Raw genomic sequence first — 20,607 nt, 5'->3', positions numbered from 1 at the left:
TTAATTCAAATTAAAGCTAAATGACCAATTTGAAACAAAAGTATAGTGAAGTGATCACTTAAAAAAAATAATCCTATCTCTTTTGTTGGAGCTTAGTTATTTTAGAGAGCCTATGCATTCTAAATATAATATATCTGACATATTATCATTGGTTGCTATTTTTTAAACAGTTAGTTGGAGCCGAATACCATCTCCAATAAATATTTCAAGCAGTTTTTTTATTAATTATCATTAAGATTGATTTAATGTTCATGTTTTGGTTGTTTAAAATAATAATATTTATTTAAAATTAATATTATTAATCATGCCGGCCTGCTAGTGAGTGGTCATATATAAATTAATCCGGTCGAAAAAAAATAATAATAATAATAATAATAACTCTTGAAAATAATAACATTTATTTAAAACCTAATAATATTGATCATGCAGGCCCGCTCCAGCTAGCCTATCAAGATCATCCAAACAAGTAGTCCAAGGTGGCCGCTTGTAACATCAAATTAGAAAATAAATAATTATTATTAATTACTATAAAAAGGCACCCAAAACCAAGAAGAGCGAAGGCAGGTGACACATCTCTCAGTTAACCACAAACTCTCTCTTCTCTTAGCTATAAACACAAACTACTCCCGTGCAACACCAATGGGGGACATAGCGGCATTCGACAACGCCATGGACATCGGCGGTGGCGTCATGATGGCGATGATGCTGAAGGCTTTGATCGAGCTTGACGTGCTGGAGGTCATGGCAGCAGCGGGGCCTGGCGTTCTGCTCTCGCCAGAAGAGATCGCATCTAAGATCCAAACCAGCAACCCGGACGCCCCCAAGGTGCTCGACAGAATGTTTCGGTTCTTGGCCGCCAACAAAGTGATGACTTGCGAGGAGGTGACTGTGGTGGGAGAGGAGGATGGGAAGAGCAAGAGACGCTATGGATTGGGTCCGGGTTGCAAGTTGTTCACTAAGGATGAGGATGGAATCTCTATAGCTCCATTCTTGTTCATGCAGCTCTCCAACTCCTGGATTGACACATGGTATAACCTGTTTAATTAATTATTTTATTTTATTTTATTTACATTTTTTGGAGAAGAAATTAAGGTTCAAATGAGTGGAGTTAAAAGATATATAAAATTATTTTTAAAATTATGAGATATATATATATATATATAGGTTGTCATCTGCTAATCATTGGTAGTCTAGATAACATATCCACTAACATTCATGATGAACCATTGGGTCGCCATCCAACAACGTATTTATAGAAACTGAATGGGTAGCTCAACCACCCGTTTTGTTTTGGTTGGTCCTTAAACTTGATTTCTACTAGCATCTATAGCAGAGAAATCTATAATAACTGAATAGATAGTTCAACCACACGTTTTGGTTGATGATACATTCTTTGGCTAATGTTAACACTATTATTGCTATACCAAGTTATGTTTTTGTCTCTTTATCTCTAACTTTTAAAGCCTACGGACGTTCTACTAAGTTAATACAGTTGACTTAAAAGCATATATAGAGAGAAAGGGTGAGCCATCTGTGAATGTTTATGGATTCGTTATCTACGAATGTTGACAGACGCCATTGATTCTCAATTGAACACTCTAATGAATAGACATTGATATATTTATTATTTGTATGATATAATAATATATTAATATATATTAATATTATATACATTTTTAATAATTTTTTTATAAAAAATAACCTATGTTAAAATTTGAATAGAAGTCACTAATACAAAATATGTATATATTTGTGTGGATGAGAAGTTATTATAGCCAAAATAATTGAGTGAAAGATACAGTATATAATATATATAATGATATAATATATCAATATATATATGATATATTATTGCCAAATTAATCGTGTGGCCTAGACACGAGCGACCTCAACAGGTAATTTCTAGCTTCTTAGTTTTCACATCATGTCTCATGCACTGTTTTAACAAATGACATGGTATGACAAATATGATCAGTTCTACTTGGATTCTATACATGCAGGACAAATATGAAGCATGCAGTGTCAGATGGGTGTGTCCCATTTGTGAAGACTCATGGAATGACATGGTATGAGTATGTGGACAAAAATCCCCATATCGCTGAGATGTTCAATAAAGCCATGTTTAATCAAACCACGATGCTCATGAAGAAGATACTTGAAAACTACAACGGATTTGAGAGCATTAATGCGCTTGTGGATGTGGGTGGTGGCCATGGTGGTATTCTTTCCCTCATAATATCCAAGTACCCACACATCAAAGCCATCAACTTTGATTTACCTCATACTGTCTCCGAAGCAAAACCTATTCAAGGTTAATCTTGACCTTATTTAATTGGTAGTTATGTTATATATATATATATATATATGTTTTGGAAACCATGCATGGATTTACGTTAAAAATTGGTTGTGATTGTTTGCATGCAGGAGTGGAATTTGTTGGGGGTGATATGTTTGAAAGTGTTCCCAGTGGTGATGCCATGGTACTAAAGGTTTGTTGGTTAGTTTTTATGCATTAAAAATTAAAAAGTGAACAATTTTTTTAGAGGGGCCCGATTATAATGAGAGTTTTGTATGTAGGGCGTACTTCATAATTGGAGCGATGCTGATTGTGTAAAGATATTAAAAAACTGCTGGAAGGCATTACCAGATAATGGAAAAATAATTATCATAGAACATGTTATTCCTAAAAATATTGATGAAGCAAAGAGCGCCATTCAATTTGACATTATCAAGTTGATTTTTTATTCCAAGGGTAAAGAAAGGACTGAGGATGAGTATCAATTTCTTGCTAAAGAAAGTGGGTTTTCTGGGTTCAAAATTGTGTGTAATATTTATAGGTCTTTAATTATGGAATTCTATAAATCAATGTGACTTGTAACTTGCATTGTATTGAAGTCTTTTATGCATTTTTAATAAAAGTGAATAAATCACGCTTATTAAAGTAATAGACAATTAGTGTGTTTTTTTATTAATATATGTATTTTGTTTTATGGGAATCTGCATTCCCATGTATCAAAAAGAAAAACAGAAAACCCGCTCCATTTAATAAGTGTGTCCATTTTAATAATAGTAATAATAATAATAATAATAATCTATACATTTATACATACTATTAAAAAAATATATATATATATATATATAAGGGTTTTTTACTTACATACCCTTGTAAAATTATAAATTTGCTTAAATACTCTCATAAAAATGATATTTGCTTGTATACCTCTACAAATCAATTATCTTTGCTTATATGCCCATATGGTTAAGTTGACTCTGAATGGTGGAATAAGAGTAAATTACCAAAATCGGTTTGCTTATATACCCCTCTAAATTTTTTTCCCCTTATTTTGTAAACATTACTCATTTCATTCAATAAATGACCATTATGGGTTTGTAAATATACCCATCAATTTTTTTATTATATTTAATACACTTTAAATTATTTAAATTATAAATAACCAATGTAATTTTTTTATATACGCTTTAATTATTTTTAAAAATTATTAAAAATCATGAATTTTTGAGTAAATTCATATTTTTAAGGTTTTTACAAATATCTCTAAAAATTTTACATTATCACATGCTCTTTACAAACACAACCTAAAAATAAATAAAAATTACGACATGTAACAATATATAACAAATAATTTCATACACCTACTCAAAATATAATCACATATGAAATTTATAAGAAAGAAGTGCAATAATTTTTTTTTGAACATTCATCCAATATCAAGTTTTTAACGATTAAGTTCTCTTAAGGACATCAAATTTTTTGAACAAACAAGTTCTTCATAAAATTCTTTAAAACAAATTACATCCAACACCAACTTTTTTAACATCAACTAAAATAATACATGTGTTCATTAATGCAAAAACACATTAAACTTCTAAAAAACAACAATCTCAGTGTGGTGGAGGATCCGATTAGTATAGTAGTCGTTGGTGTTTGGCCCACCGACGATAAACACATATTGGGAGGTTCTCCGAGTAAACTCGATCCGGTGACGCCATTGATCACGTTGAGACCTCTTACGGTGTAGGTAACGGCACATGTGCAAATACCACGGTGTCAGGCGTAGTCGCGTTGAGATGTTCCAGTAGGATTAGGTTGAAACCTCCGGGGACGGCGTAGACATCTCTGACGCCTATTTGAGATGGCGTGGCTTGAAAGGATTAGTGGAATTTGTAACTAAGTGAGCACATTACTTCAAATTTGTTTCAACGAGAGGGCACAAGGGCTATTCTAGCATGGGTTTGCTGATGTGTCCACCAGTTTGCTGACATGGACGATGCTTTACCAAGTCAACTGCTCACGTGGTAAGTACCACATAAGCAACTTATCCACGTGTCCTCCCTTCAACGCCATGTAGGCGCCAGCTCAACAAAACCCCCCTTTCTTCTTCTCTCCCCCGAGAACTCCTTCCCCATTCTCATCCTTTGCCCTAATTTCTCCAGATCCACCAGTGAGCTCTGACCAGGGACACCACTTCTTCGCAACTGCACCTACGCACCAAGTGACCCAGAACATCCTCTGTTCGGGAAGGTAGCATTGTAGCTGAAGAAACTAGATCTCTCGTCCCTAAGCTCTATCGATCCACCGGTGAGATCTGGTCAAGGATACCATTCCTCTGCGACTAAACTTGATGATACCAAGCGGGGCAATATGTCTTTGAAAGCAAACAAGTCATGCAAGATGAATTTACATGTTCCTGCATCATCCAACATTATTGTGAAGTCCTGAATTTATATCTGTAAAGCTTTGAATTTACTGAGCTTTGAATTCATTATTGAATTTATGGAATGAAGTTTGAGTTTATTGTTGTAAAACTTCGTCCATGATTTTATTGTTGTATCTGAAAAATGTTGTAGAGGATTTATAATTTCAGAAATTTAATCCACCATTATTTTTAAATGAATTTTTGTGATTTCTAATTAATCATGTATAAACAATTAAATTTAAACGGATAAAGAATGCCACAAAATTATTGTGATTTTCCTAGCCGGAGGAATGCTGTCCCTAGCCGGAGCTCATTGGTGGATCTGGAGAAATTAGGGCAGAGGATGAGAATGGGGGAGAAGCTTTAGGGGAGAAAAGAAGAAAGGGGGGTTTTGTTGAGCTGGCGCTTACGTGGCGTTGGAGGGAGGACACGTGGATAAGTTGCTTATGTGGAACTTACCACATGAGCGGTTGATGTGGTAAAGCATCATCCATGTCAGCAAGCCGGTGGACTCATCAGCAAACCCATGCCGGAATAGCTCTTGTGCCCTCCCATTAAAACAAATTGAAATAATGTGCTCACTTAGTTACAAATTAAAATAAAATTAAGTGCTCAAGTTGCAATATGGGAAAGTTTAGTACCCACCCAAAAAAATTACCCTAGAGGTATGCAAGCAATTTGCCCTATATATAATTTGCTCATAGAATATTTCAACGAACAAATTTAAATAGTTTTTATAACATTTAGTAGTTTACATTAAATATAATATTAATAATTTAAAATTTTAGTTGCACTTATTTGTTTGCATAATAAATGTGTATGATATCAGTCAAAACTAAAGTATACCAAATAGTTTTCATTGTAAGAAGTTATTTAATCAATGGCATATTCAAGAAGTTTATGTAGTGGGGTTCATATATAATATATGCTTATCATATAAAAAAAATATTTTCATTGCAAATTTGGTGATGACAATCAAATCAAACAGTAAGTATATTTAATAATGAAAAAAATCAAAATTAAAATCAAAATAATACTCTCCTCACATAAGAATAATTCAATGCTCAGATTTTCCTACATGAAACAAGGTCTAATTTCACTTCACAATTTCAAAATGAAACTCACTAGTTACAATCATCCAAACATGAGTAAAAATTCAATTATATTTAAATCCTATGGATGCTCTAGTGATGAATAACCGAACAAAATATACAAAAATAGTGAACAAATACCTAAAATATAATCTAATCTAAGTCAATAGATGCAAATGATCCTATAAATAAGTGGAAAATCACCTACCTAAAAAGATTTTGGTTGAATCACTATTTTTGTATCAGAATAAGAATGATAGTTCCGGTGGGTAGTGTAGTAAAATAAGCCACTTAATAACTCACTCAAAGATTGGACACACACGCACACACACAATCAAGCAAGAGAAAGAGACACGCAAGTTGGTAACCCAATTAGGTACAACCTTGCCTACATCTGGGGGCCAAGCCCGGAGAAACAATCCACTAAAAGAGATTATAGAATAAAGAGTACAACACTCCCTTATTCTCTCAAGACAAAGAATACCCTCTTAAGATTGACCGATGCCCACTCTCCTCAACCCTCACAAAAGGGTCTCTCACTCGTGGCTCATCCTAAATTAATCTTCAAGCAAGATATCTTATATAGACGCATCGACGTCCAAATAAACCTTCCTCTTTTAGAATTCTCCCCGGCTTTCTAACTTGAACACCTTCCAAAGTTAGATATTGCAAAACCCAGTTGCAACACAGTCCACCTTACTAAACATGACTGAGTTCAAGCTAGTTGCACTCGAATCTGTGACCTTCAACCTTCCTGGTTCCTTCAGTCTGTCTCATAACAGTTGACTCGACTCGAGCTCCTCCTACCTGCAGCTGCTTCCTTTCTCACGTCATTTTCAGCAAGTCTCCTTTCCCAAGGAACACGCCTATCAAGGCACACGCAACCATCTTAGCAAAGATGATCACCGAAGATCTCCCGATCTTCTTTCCAAACTTGGTCCAAGTTTGGTCTTCCCAAATAATCTTCGTTTGACTCATGGAAATATTGTTACTAAACTTGATCTCATCTCATCCAAGTTCAGCCTTCAATATCTTCAAGCATTATCTTTAATCATCTATACTTGGATCTTCAAATCTCTAATCATATCTCATGTAAACTTTAATCAATCTTCATACATGATTAGTCTCCTTGAATAACTCCGCCCATAATTAGCTCTTGGATCTTTCTTCAAATTGTGTTGTTAAATATGGTCTTGATAATCTCATTGGCTTGTCCTTGCCTATCTTAATTTGTGTCTTCTAATAGCTTCACACCAAACTAAGTTCCATGCAATCTTCATGATCTTGATTTCTTGCCAATGATAGAATATTCCTTTCCCTTTTTAAAATAGATCTTTCCAAAAAAAAGTTCTATCAAAGATATGATTTATCATCCAGGATCTTACCAAGGATAGATAAACATACTTTAAATAAAACTTATCCTTCTTGAAGATATTCTTTGGACTTGGTGCACTTTTCAAAAATAGATGATCATCACATGATTCCATTGAGAGAAATATCTTTTAAACATAGTCTTCATCTTGATCTTCTAATCCTTGTATCTTCACATGTCATGACATCCATATTTTGCCACATCATCATCCTAGTCATTCTTTCTTTTTTCCATGTCATCATTGCCATGTCACTTTCCTCTTTCCATGTCACTACTTGACTTGTCAAATAATACCAATCCACGTCGTCAGACCTAACAAAGAAAAAAATAGTTTGATTGTTTGAATAGGAGAGATCGTTAGTTGGAGGACCTCTGAAAAACTAGGGCAAAAGTGAAATTTGGGATATGAGAGGAAAGGATTGGACTTTCTCATTCATATATTTAATTAATTTAAGTAGTTATGGACTCATGGGCCTACTCTTTTATCATAAATTTATCCCAAAAATGGGCCCCTTTATTTAATAAGTTATTACCGGATCTCTAATTGATCGTCCGCAAGTGTACGGGATCGCCAAGTAATACCCTGTGAGTGACACAGGGGTCGTAGTATTCCACGGGGCCAAGGAAGTATTATTACTCACCCTTCATCTATTATCTAGCCTACAATTCTTGGTATGAAGAACAAATGAAATAAAAATAAAAATAAACTAACTAATCGTGGCGGGTAACTAGCACACGGATGTAAATAAACAAGGGAGTATCAAGCATGAGAAGGTCGTGTTTGGACAAGGAATCCACCTAGGGTTGTCATTAAGTACCGAACTAAGATGAGTTAAAGATGCATTGATGATAATTGAGACCAAGAGACCTCGTGAGTAGATTAGCCCCAATCTCTCGGTGACTAACCCCCGATCCCATACGAATGTCAATCGGAATCTCTTCCGGGATTAACACACCCTATGATCGCATTATGTTCTTGGAGTTCTCTAATAAGAGTAAACCTACTATCCTTCGGCTTAAACCTAGCAATGGAGGGCTACCAACACCCGATCTCTCGGCGTGTAGGCACAAGCATCCCCTTTCAATCTCTCCTAGATCTAGTACACGTGAGTAGGTCACATCTACGCATACAACTCATAGTAGAATTACGGATCTCTCCATACATGTAATTCTAGACATGAAAGCATGAAAGATTGAATCTCAAAACAACCATCAAAAATCAATGAAGAACAACATTCCAAGTTCATACACAAGATTAGCCCTAGGGTTCATCCAAATCCAAACACAACAATAAGTTAATCCCTCATGACAAGGGACACTTAAACAACATACAAGGAAAAGAAAGACAATAAAGAAGCAAGAAAACCCCCTCTACGGTCTAGATCCCCTTGAATGGATGGAGCCTTGAATGGTGATGCAATGGTGGCTTAGATCTTCACTCCAACTCCTTCTCCTATGCTCCTCTCCCTCTTGGTGATGATGTGTGCTCGTTTCCCACAAGGATCGTCGCAGGAAGATGGCGGAAGGCCTCAAGAGTGTGTGGTGGCGGGCGCCCAAGAGGCCAAAAAGTCTAGCCAAAAGTCCCCCATCTTTCTCCAAAAATCCCTCTATATACCACTCATCATACCCCCTTGATGGCCTCCATCCCGAGTGCTATACCACTCCCTATAGCCCATTGATGGCCTCCATCCCGAGTGCTATACCACTCCTTATGGCCCCCATCCTGAGTGCTATACCACTCGCTATGGAGCTCAACATTGACACTATTTGGGGTAGGCAAACTCTATCAAGTAAATATCTTCTATTATAGCTACAGTGATCATCCCGGGCTCTATACCGGGCAGCATTGAGGCCGTATGCCATGATCCAAATCGACTTGAAACTCTCCGGTGCTATAGTGGCGACTACGAGTAATCTTGCTACGAGTGTCGGTCTTTGCGAGTGCTTCCGACTACGATTACTACGCCCCGGTTTTTCTTCTCTTTTTCACCCGAATCATATCCTCGTGTCATCCATGGTGTTCCCGTGCCGCAAAAGCAAATAACACACGATTAAGCACAAAACGGGCATCAATTCTAATGAAAATACATGCTAGAGGTAACAAATACATGCACTCAAATACGTACATTTAGACACTTATCAAATATCCCCACACCTAAGCATTTGCTTGTCCCCAAGCAAACACATCATGAAAAACAAAGATAATGATAAGTGGCTAAGTGTATCACCTCCGGCTTAAATAAATACAAGACTCCACAAGCATGGAAAATGATAACTAGATGATGAGTTACACGCAGTAAGCACAACAGAAAGATCATGTCTCACCTTGTATATATCTGTGCCGTGTGTGTGAACCTTGTATTTCATCTACCCTGACTTGGTATAGCCGACTGACTCCAATGAGTACAGCTCTAGATGCTAATCACTCCACTTGCAAAGAGTACTAAGTCCTAAAATGCTAAGCACTACTTCAATGAACAAGTAAGATCCTTCCAAGTCTTGAACTCGAACTAATTCCCTATTCTTCTCAAAACCTCTAGTAGGTAGCCAAAAAGATCACTAGGGTTTTTATTTTCATTCCATTTTATTTCCTTTCTTTTTCGAGTCCCGACTAACATAGACTGCACTAAAAAAATCTTTCTCGGAGGGTGCACATCTTTGGTTAGGCACAAGAGCCACCCTAACTACTCGATTACGATCTACATAGACGCATTCATGCTTCATTAGCGAGAGGAATACTTGACATAGACTCATTTTTTTCTTTTTTTACTCTTTTTCACTTTTTTTCATTTCTCTTTCATTTTTTTGTTTTTGTTTTTGTTTTTCACAATCACCCTAGATCATGTCTTCATACTACTCTACATGCCACAAAACTAGGGTTAGCTCAACAAGACTTAGAAGTTCGTAAGAGTACATTGAAAGATAGAACTTAGTATTCTAAGGCCAAGTACTCAAAGTTGTGTGTTAAGCAATCAAGAGAGATAGAGTAGTCAAGTTGGCTATTCCAGTGGGCATCAACACAAGATCCGAAAGTGCACAAGACAATACTAGAGGTGAAACATGATTCAATAGAGTACAACAACAAATATGTAACTCAAATCAATCATTAATCCATGCTATAAGAGTCTTACAATAATGAACAAGCCATCATGGGTAAACTAGCATGCAAATAATAACCTAGATCATAAAATACACCCATCCCCCACCTAGCGATGTACATTGTCCCCAATGTACACTAAGCATGAAAAGCATGGTAATATATGCAATGAAAACAATGGAGGAGGGTGGAACAAACTTCCCCGGTTAATCTTGTGCACACGGTGAGGAGTGACCCGAACCAAAGGTGTCGCAAGTGTTTCATGTCGGGTCCGGCCTCCATGGAATGTGGGGAGGCTCACCAAACTCCCTTAATGCACTGCAAGGCATAAGGGGCATCATCAATCCAAACAAAAATTAAGATTGCAAGAATACATAATAGGGAGTAGTCAACAAACAAAAAAATACTAGATAAAGAGTAGTAGAGTTCTACACAAGGTTGGTAGGGCATCCCCTCACCAACTTATTGAAATCAAGCAAACAAACACACTTGCATAAAAAGTAAAGCAAGACAACAAACTAGAGAAATAACAATAAATGTCCATGCTCAAATGTCCAAGTAGTCATCACAAGATGTTGAAGATGTGGTTGTCACGGTGTGCTTCAAAATTGTTCAAAACCTCCAAAGTAAATTGCTAAAAGGTATGATCATCAATTGAGAATAGATTCACCAAAACCCATGTGAAAGTAATTTCTTGAATTGGTCATCCGTCCCAAATGTCTCCAAAATACCCCAATCTATGTGATGAAGTGTGCCACATAGCTTGGTCTTCAAAACTCCACACTTAGCCTTATGATGAGCATGCTTAAAGTGGGGTTCTTCGGGGTTGGCATAGTGTTTCTTGGACGTTTGGAGGCAAGTTCCTTGACTTGTGGCATTCCTACATTAATAAAAATTCAAGTAAGAATGAAAGGAATCCAAGAGAGTGTATTATGTGGCATGAAAAAGGACGAAACATGAAGAAAATGGGGTGAATAGGACCCATACGGGCATAATGAGCCCGTATGGATACTATTCAATTTGCAAGAGTTTCCCCAACATCATGAATTTGAAAAATTTTGTACATAAACTCGAGATCAATCAAATACATGATGTTCATACCACAAAATACAAGCTAAAAGCTTGAAACAATCCACACAAAAACTCAAGAAAGCAAGAAGAAAAGAAAAGAAAATTTTTCATTCACAATAAGCTTCATACCAACAAAGGAGGAGAGCACTAGAGTGGAGCTTGAAGAAGAACACTAGATCTACTTCCCAAGGAGATGTGGAGATGATTTAGAGTGGTATTTAGTGAGATCCGGCCATGGAGAGGTAGATCATGGAGGCTAGGTCACGGTTGGAGAAGAAGAAGAATGAGGAGAGAGACAAGTTGACAAGGTTCTCATGAAGAAAAAGGGTCTTCACGGTCTCTATGAGGTGCTCATAGAGCCCGCGAGGAGTAGTGAAAAGTTTCTGAATTTTCTTGATGGTCTCTATGCACTCCTCATAGAGCCCGCGAGGAGTAGTGTAAAGTTTCTGAATTTTCTTGATGGTCTCTATGCACTCCTCATAGAGGCCGTGAGGCCCTAAAAACTTGATTTAAAGACTTCTTTGCTTCTCCAAACACATGGCTATGGTTACAAAAGGTTCTAAAATCATCTCCACCATGAAATAATGGCTCAAAGTTATGATCTAACACATAAAATGATAGCCCAAACAAGTGCAACTCCATAATAAAATCAAGTGAACAACCACATGGACAATGATCATGATAAACAAAATAATGAGAGCATGGACTTATTCAAATTAACAACTCTAAGAAAATACGAAAAATAACAAGAACATGAACACAAAGAACCCATAAACATGAAAATAAACCCCCCGAATGCTTGGGTTTGCCTCCCAAGAAGCGCTTTGTTTAACGTCACGAGCTTGGCGTACCTTGTTACTTATCTCATGGGGGCTCGAATAGTTTTGAAATTTCCCCGGTCATCATTGAATTGTTGTTGTTTCTTCCCGGTAAATTCAAAGACATCAATGAATGAATTTCACACTTTTCATGAACAAAGGGAGGTGAAGATTGTACCTTCTTTTCTTGAGGTGTTTGATGAGAATGAGTACTACCTTTCTTCTTCTTTCCCCGAACCTCCCTCCAAATCTTTTTCAACATTGAATCTTTCTTTTTCTTTTTCTTTTGGCATTGGTGCACATAACCTTCTCCATTTTGCCACTTCAAATTGGAACTTGGAAGAGGAGAGTGAGGTTCTTCTTGATCTTCATTTTCTAGCTCTCCCAAGAACTCATCCAATGGGTTTAATGATAATACTTCCGCACACAATCAGAAATTAAAAGTTCAGTTTCATCAACAAAAATAAAGCATGTCATCATGGTCTAAAGAGTGTTTCATGGCCGTCGGGTAGAGTGTACACTCGCTTCTTCCTCACCAACTCTTAATGTTAATTTTTCCTCCTTTAAGGTCAATTAGGGCACCGGAGGTAGTGAGGAATGGCCGACCAAGAATCAACGGTGTCTCCACATCTTCATCAATATCCATGATGACAAAATCCACCGGAAACACAAATTTGTCCACCCGGACAATCACATCTTCTACAATTCCACGAGGCTTCCTTGTTGATCGATCCGCCAATTGTAAAATCATTCTTGTGGGTCTAAGTTCATCAAGACCAAGCTTCACGTACATGGTGTAGGGCATAACATTAATGCTTGCCCCCGAGTCTGCAAGGGCATTTTCTTGGACTCCACCCTCAAGTACACATGGGATTATGAAGCTTCCCGGATCCTTCAATTTTTGTGGGAGCTTTTTCTCCAAAATGGCCGAGCAATTTCCCGTGAGTGCTACTGTGCCCTCTTCTTCCAACTTTCTCTTGTTTGTTAGCAATTCTTTCAAGAACTTGGCATACTTGGGCATTTGAGTTAAAGCTTCCACTATCGGGATGTTTATGTGGAGTTGCTTGAAGATGTTGATGAATTTTCTGAATTGAGCATCCTCCTTATCTTGCTTCAATCTAGCCGGGTAGGGAATTGGAGGTTTGTATTCCGACGGTTTTGATGAACCCTTTGATGGAATTTCCTTATCTTCACTTTGCTTGCTTCTATCAATAACTTTCTCCATTATGTTAGGGTCTTCCACTTCGGCTACCCTAGTCTCCTTGACACTTGGGTCAACTCCGACCCTTGTCTCAACCTGTTTCCCGCTCCTAAGGGCGATGGCCTTCAAGTGCTCTCTTGGGTTCTCCTCAGTGTTGCTAGGGAGACTACCTGAAGGTCGCTCAGAATTAGCTTTAGCAAGCTGCCCCACTTGGTGCTCAAGGGATTGTATAGAGGCTTGAAGGTTTCGCAAAATGGAGCCAATCTCATTGAACTGTCCGGCATGTTGAGCAAGTCGAGCATTCACCTTCTTGAGCCGAGTATCCATACTTGCTAGTTATCTTTGTTGAATCTTGATTCGGGTGTTAATCATGAACTTGCAAGTACATCTTCGATGAGTGAACCTCTTCTCCAATATTGGTTGTTGCATTTGGGAACCTTGTGGAGGTGGTGCAGACTTTTACGTTGTTGCCCCCGATTCCATGAAAAGTTTGGGTGGTATTTCCACCCCGGATTATAAGTTCTGTTGTAGGGATTCCCTTGTGGCCTTTGTCCCCCAATATAATCAACATTCTCAATAGGGGCGACGGAGGAACTAGCAATAGGACATTGGGCGACTCCATGCCCTCCACCACAAGTGCTACAACTCATCACCGATTCTGACTTCGAGCTACCACCCATGAGCATGTCTAGCTTTCGAGACAACACATCAACCTTTGCGGCAAGAGCATCATTAGCATTGACTTCATAGATTCCGGCCCCTTTTTGTGGTGCACCTCTTGAGGCCCAATGAGACTCATTGCTTGCCATTGATTCAAGGAGTTGCTCGGCCTCATCGGGGTACTTGTTACTAAGAGATCCACCCGCTGCGGCATCAATTAATTGACGAGTTGCATAATTCAACCCGTTGTAGATGATCTGAACTCACATCCAAGAAGCAAAGCCATGATGGGGGCATCTTTGAAGAAGGTCCTTGAATCTCTCATAAGCTTCAAATAATGTCTCCGACTCTCCTTGTTTGAATGCCGAAATTTCTTGCCTTAGCTTCGCCGCTTTGCTAGGAGGAAAATACCTTCCCAAAAATTTCTCCACCATATCTTTCCATGTTTTGATCGACCCCGGCGATAAGGATGTGAGCCACCGATATGCTCCATCTCTCAAACTGAAAGGAAATAATCGTAGCTGGATCGCATCGTCGATCATCCCCGTTTATCTTGAAGGTAGAACAAATTTGAAGGAAAGCGGGAAAGATGATCATGGGCATCTTCATTTTGCAAGGCCATTAAATTGGACTGAATTTTTGGACCATGCCGATGGTGCTTGCCTTGATCTCAAAAATTATTTGTGGCGATGGATGGCGCTTGCACACTAAATTCTTCACCGTGAATTGTGGCCTTTCATATTCGGATAAAAAGTACGTCTTTCTTCGACCATGATTACAGATTCTGTGTCCTCAATTTCAATGTTTCTTTCACTAATGCTTTCGCCCACTTCTCTAAGTCTTCGATGCAAGGTTCTCTCAATTTCACTGTCTTGTGCAACTAAATTTGATCGATTTGTTCGTGTCATGCACAGTACCTTGCAAAGTCAAGAAAGATAAAGAAAGTTAAGCTCAAGAAAAAAAAATAAGACAAATGAAAGGAAGAAATAAAAGAAAAAAAAATTGTTAGAGCAATAAGCTAGAAGTTTCCTAGAATTCCTTAATGCTCCCCGGCAACGGCGCCAAAAACTTGATTGATCGCCCGCAAGTGTACGGGATCGCCAAGTAATACCCTGTGAGTGACACAGGGGTCGTAGTATTCCACGGGGCCAAGGAAGTATTATTACTCACCCTTCATCTATTATCTAGCCTACAATTCTTGGTATGAAGAACAAATGAAATAAAATAAAATAAACTAACTAATCTATGGCCGGGTAACTAGCACACAGATGTAAATAAACAAGGGAGTATCAAGCATGAGAAGGTCGTGTTTGGACAAGGAATCCACCTAGGGTTGTCATTAAGTCCCGAACTAAGATGAGTTAAAGATGCATTGATGATAATTGAGACCAAGAGACCTCGTGAGTAGATTAGCCCCAATCTCTCGGTGACTAACCCCTGATCCCATACGAATGTCAATCGGAATCTCTTCCGGATTAACACACCTATGATCGCATTATGTTCTTGGAGTTCTCTAATAGGAGTAAACCTACTATCCTTCGGCTTAAACCTAGCAATGGAGGGCTACCAACACCCGATCTCTCGGCGTGTAGGCACAAGCATCCCCTTTCAATCTCTCCTAGATCTAGTACACGTGAGTAGGTCACATCTACGCATACAACTCATAGTAGAATTACGGATCTCTCCATACATGTAATTCTAGACATGAAAGCATGAAAGATTGAATCTCAAACAACCATCAAAATCAATGAAGAACAACATTCCAAGTTCATACACAAGATTAGCCCTAGGGTTCATCCAAATCCAAACACAACAATAAGTTAATCCCTCATGACAAGGGACACTTAAACAACATACAAGGAAAAGAAAGACAATAAAGAAGCAAGAAAACCCCCTCTACGGTCTAGATCCCCTTGAATGGATGGAGCCTTGAATGGTGATGCAATGGTGGCTTAGATCTTCACTCCAACTCCTTCTCCTATGCTCCTCTCCCTCTTGGTGATGATGTGTGCTCGTTTCCCACAAGGATCGTCGCCGGAAGATGGCCGGAAGGCCTCAAGAGTGTGTGGTGGCGGCGGCCCAAGAGGCCAAGAAAAAGTCTAGCCCCAAAAAGTCCCTAATCTTTCTCCAAAAATCCCTCTATATACCACTCATCATACCCCCTTGATGGCCTCCATCCCGAGTGCTATACCACTCCCTATAGCCCCCTTGATGGCCTCCATCCCGAGTGCTATACCACTCCTTATGGCCCCCATCCACAGGTGCTATACCACTCGCTATGGAGCTCAACATTGACACTATTTGGGGTAGGCAAAACTCCATCAAGTAAATATCTTCTATTATAGCTACGGTGATCATCCCGGGCTCTATCTCAGGGCGGCATTGAGCCGTATGCCATGATCCAAATCCCGACTTGAAACTCTCCGGGTGCTATAGTGGCACTACGGGAATCTTGCTACGATGTCAGTCTTTGCAGTGCTTCCACTACGATACTACGCGTTTTTCTTCTCTTTTTTTCACCCGAATCATATCCTCGTGTCATCCATGGTGTTCCCGGTGCCCTGCAAAGCAAATAACACACGATTAAGCACAAAACGGGCATCAATTCTAATGAAAATACATGCTAGAGGTAACAAATACATACACTCAAATACGTACATTTAGACACTTATCAATCTCACAATAAGGTCCATGTTCCATGAAGAATGGGGTCCACCCTCTATATATATATATATAATACTTAATACAATTTTAAAAAAAATTAGTATCCTTGGACCCCACTTTAATACATATGGATCTGCCTATGTATTTAATCATATTGTTAGATTTTCCGTTGAGGGTCCATTTGGATTGCGGAATGGGAATGAAGAAAAAAAAAGGAATGACAAAAAGAGAGAAAGAAGAATGAGAATAAAGGGAATGAGCATAATAATGAAAACAGTGTTTGGTTTGAGAGAATGGGAATTAGGAATAGAAAAAAAAAAGTAAGAGAGATATAATGAAAATTATATTTATGCCCTTTTGTGTAAATAAGATCATCTTGTATAAATAATAAATATTTAACATTATTTATTATAATATATTTATCATATCATTATTTTACTTTAAATTATTATAGTTAAATATTTAAACTTAATATAATTAATTTACATATTTAATTAAAATAATTTAAAATAATAATAATAGTTAAATAATAATAATTCAATTATTTTATTATGTTAATCACTATGTAAATATGATATATTATTTTTAATTATTATAATTAATTATTTAAAGTAATAATTTTTTATTAACATATAATTAATTAACAAAAAAAAAAAAATTTATTTATAAAATAATTTAAATTTCATTATATTTTAATTATTATATACTTTAATTATTAGAATTAAATATATTAATAATTATATTAATTTTAAAATTAATTAAATGTAAAATGAGACGTGTCATGGGCTTTTCCACGCTAGGGAGAACCAATGGCCCAATTTTGAGAACAATGCAAATCACCCCACATGTAGTAATCCTATTACCATAAAATACACTATTAATGCATTTTCTAGTTTCTTGGTTACCAAACAGGGGTTAAAGATTGATGGGAGCAAGTGATTTCCATTCTCAAGGCATTATTGCATGATCCAAACGGGGCATGAATGTTTATTGTCTTAGAACTCCGGGTAATTTTTTTTTTGTGGGTACTGAACTTTGCCTTTATTGCAACTTTAGCACTTAATTTCAATTTGTAACAAAGTGAGCACATTACTTTAATTTTGTTTCAACGAAAGGCACTAGGATTGTTCCTGCATGGGTTTGCTAATGTGTACATCGGTTTGTTGACATGGAATATATCTCTCTACATCAACTGCGCACATGGACATTCCAACTAGGCTACTTATTCACCTGCCCTTCCCTCACGCCACGTAAGTGCCAGCTCAAAAAACCCCTTTTCTTCCTCTTTCCCTCTAGAAATCCTACCCATTTCTTCATCCTCTGTCCTAACCTCTGCCATACCACCGGTGACTGCTGATATTGTCACTCCTCCGCGACTGCACCTACACACCAAGTGACCCAAGAACCCCGCATATCCACATCCTGTGTTCGAGAAGATTGCGTAGTAGCTGAAGAAACCAGATCTTTCGTCCGAGGAATTGTGGCCTTTATTCATGGAGGTTGATTAAGTGATAAAGCCACCGAACACAGGATCACCAATTTATTGTAAGACATTAGATTAATTGTTGTGAAATTAGAAATGTATATCAAACTTAGGTTTTCAATTTGTGATGAATTTTGTTGGGGGAAATGAAATGGAGTTTTGGATGAATTTTGATCTTTAATTATTAGTTGAAGGAAAATGGGTTCATGGGTTTTCAGTTTTATGGTGATTTCCGGTATTTTAATAACCAAATTAATAACATTATTATACACCCGGTTTCATGATTATCCATAACATTACAACAATCAAATACAACAATAAAATCATGCACTAAGCTTTGCAACAATAAATTCAAAGCTTCACTCCATAAATTCATATATATGATAAATCTCAAATCACTTCATAAATTGAAAACATTACAACAATAAATTTAAAGCTTCACAAGAATGCTGGATGATGCCGGAACATGTAAATTTTTTCTTGCTTGCCCTGTCTGCTTTCAAGGCCATATTGGGCTTCTTGGTGTCATGGAGTTTAGTAGCGGGTTCAAAGAAGTGGTATCCTTGACTGGAGATAGAGGTTTCACAGTATCAACAAGGCAGAGGATGAGAAAAGGGGAGGAGTTCTCGGGGGAGAGAATGAGAAAAAGGGTTTTTGAGCTGACACTTACGTAGCGTGGAAGGAAGGGCATGTGAATAAGTAGCCTAGCTGGAATGTCCACATGCGCAGATAACGTGAAGAGACATATTTCTTGTCAACAAACAGATGTACACATCATCAAACCCATACCGTAATAGTCCTAACCCATACCGTAATAGTCCTACTGCCCTCCTGTTGAAACAAAATTAAAATAATATGCTTATTTTTATTATAAATTAAAATTAAGTGCTCAAATTACAACAAAAGTAAAGGTAAGTACCCACAAAAAAAATAACTCTAATCACAATTGTAAAAACTTTGGTTGGGGGAGTAAGAGAATTTGCGTAGTAATAATAATAATAATAATAATAATAATAATAATAATAATAATAATAATAAATGCTATGGTACCTTTGCACTAATAACTCTAAACAAAGTATTGATTATTGACTTAGTTGAACCATCCATCAATTAAATATTTTAGAAATTTTGCATGAAAGATCCTATGCATTGCGAATTGAATGGCTTAAACTCGAGATCTCTCACTCATGAGACATGATAAAAATAGTTGGACTATGCCTTGATTGTTTTTTTAATTTTATGTAGTATTTTAAAAATATTGTAAACATTGCAATAATGTTTCTGAAAATTTTATTTATAATCTCAATTTAGAACAATAGTAATAAATTAATAAAAATTAATTTTGAAATTTCTTTTCTTTTTATTATTTTATGTACTATCTTAAAAAAGTTGAAAGCATAGCAATAAAGTTTTCTGAAAATTTTATTTAAAATCTCAATTTAGAATAATAATAAATTATTATTGAAAATAATTTTTGAATTTTTTTGTCTTTTTTATTCATTAAAATAATTTTTTATTAATATTTTTTTATATTTTTTTATTGACAAAGACTTCATGCGCCGAAGTGGCAAGAATAAATCATTTTCTGAATTCTTTGACTGAGTCCACGTCTATCTTAAAAAAATTTAATTTAACAACATGATATTTTTTAGATACCATTTCATAACTGAGTGCAGCACACTTTTTTTAAAGTCTATTGTTTTTTAATCATACTTAAAATGTGAAAATATCAAGGTTTAGAAAACTTGGTACGTACAACTTTATAAAATAAAACTAACATATGATAGTAAACACCAAGCAATGAGGGGTGTGTAACTGTTATATATAACTTATAACCTACTACTTTTTTGATGTATGATCATTTTATTTGTTAATCTCAAATACCATGCGCCTCTAAACACATGATTATTAGTTGTAAATATTATTAAAACAAATTATTTATATTTTTAAATATTTTAGTTGTAAAAACGATCGCCTATTTAAAAGTTATTGAAATTTTAATTTATAAAAGAATTTGCTTAAAATTGCATTAACAATTTAATAAGCCAAAATCTACCACCTTGTGTAGTTTTTTTTCATGATTGTTATTATTTTTTTTTAATTAAAGCAATAAGCACTATATATATTAGGGGCACATGGCCGAGAATTAATTATCTAGCTCTCTTGTCCTCACTTGATAATATGGGGTTTGGACCTGTACACACAAACAGGTACCAATTGCCATCATCAAGTCTAACAAGACTAGAACACAAGTTTTTTAAATATCTCACTCACACATTTTCATAGTAAAGTCAATGCCACTAGATTATGATCGTTTTGGTCCTAATTGTTATTCTAATTAAATAAACCTATTTTGTAGAGTTTTAATTTTTTTATTTTAAAATTTATAAAAATGAAAAAACATAAAACTCTAAACGAAAAATATCTAAAAT

The 20,607-nt window shown here is 36.5% G+C and overlaps 1 protein-coding gene and 1 non-coding gene across 3 annotated transcripts; both read left to right on the top strand.

Moving 5' to 3' along the window:
- Window positions 1-574: 574 nt before the first annotated feature.
- On the top strand, window positions 575-2,925 carry LOC120278660 (caffeic acid 3-O-methyltransferase-like). Of its 2 annotated transcripts, none has more exons than XM_039285392.1 (4): window positions 575-1,028; window positions 2,001-2,311; window positions 2,425-2,489; window positions 2,578-2,925. In XM_039285392.1, the coding sequence occupies exons 1-4, from the start codon at window positions 640-642 to the stop codon at window positions 2,869-2,871; spliced, it is 1,059 nt and encodes a 352-aa protein (XP_039141326.1). In that variant the 5' UTR covers window positions 575-639; the 3' UTR covers window positions 2,872-2,925. The 2 variants fall into 2 exon arrangements, with proteins under 2 accessions (XP_039141326.1, XP_039141332.1); XM_039285398.1 differs by having other exon boundaries at window positions 2,425-2,497; window positions 2,578-2,764.
- An 11,382-nt stretch (window positions 2,926-14,307) lies between these two features.
- On the top strand, window positions 14,308-14,414 carry LOC120282046. The gene has a single exon (XR_005542891.1). It is a non-coding gene; the product is annotated as a small nucleolar RNA R71 (small nucleolar RNA).
- Window positions 14,415-20,607: the final 6,193 nt, after the last annotated feature.

The sequence above is a fragment of the Dioscorea cayenensis genome, chromosome 2, assembly GCF_009730915.1.
Source record: "Dioscorea cayenensis subsp. rotundata cultivar TDr96_F1 chromosome 2, TDr96_F1_v2_PseudoChromosome.rev07_lg8_w22 25.fasta, whole genome shotgun sequence".
NCBI lineage: Eukaryota > Viridiplantae > Streptophyta > Magnoliopsida > Dioscoreales > Dioscoreaceae > Dioscorea > Dioscorea cayenensis.
Note: the sequence above shows the minus strand (reverse complement) of the source record. Positions and strands in the feature narration are given on the sequence as shown.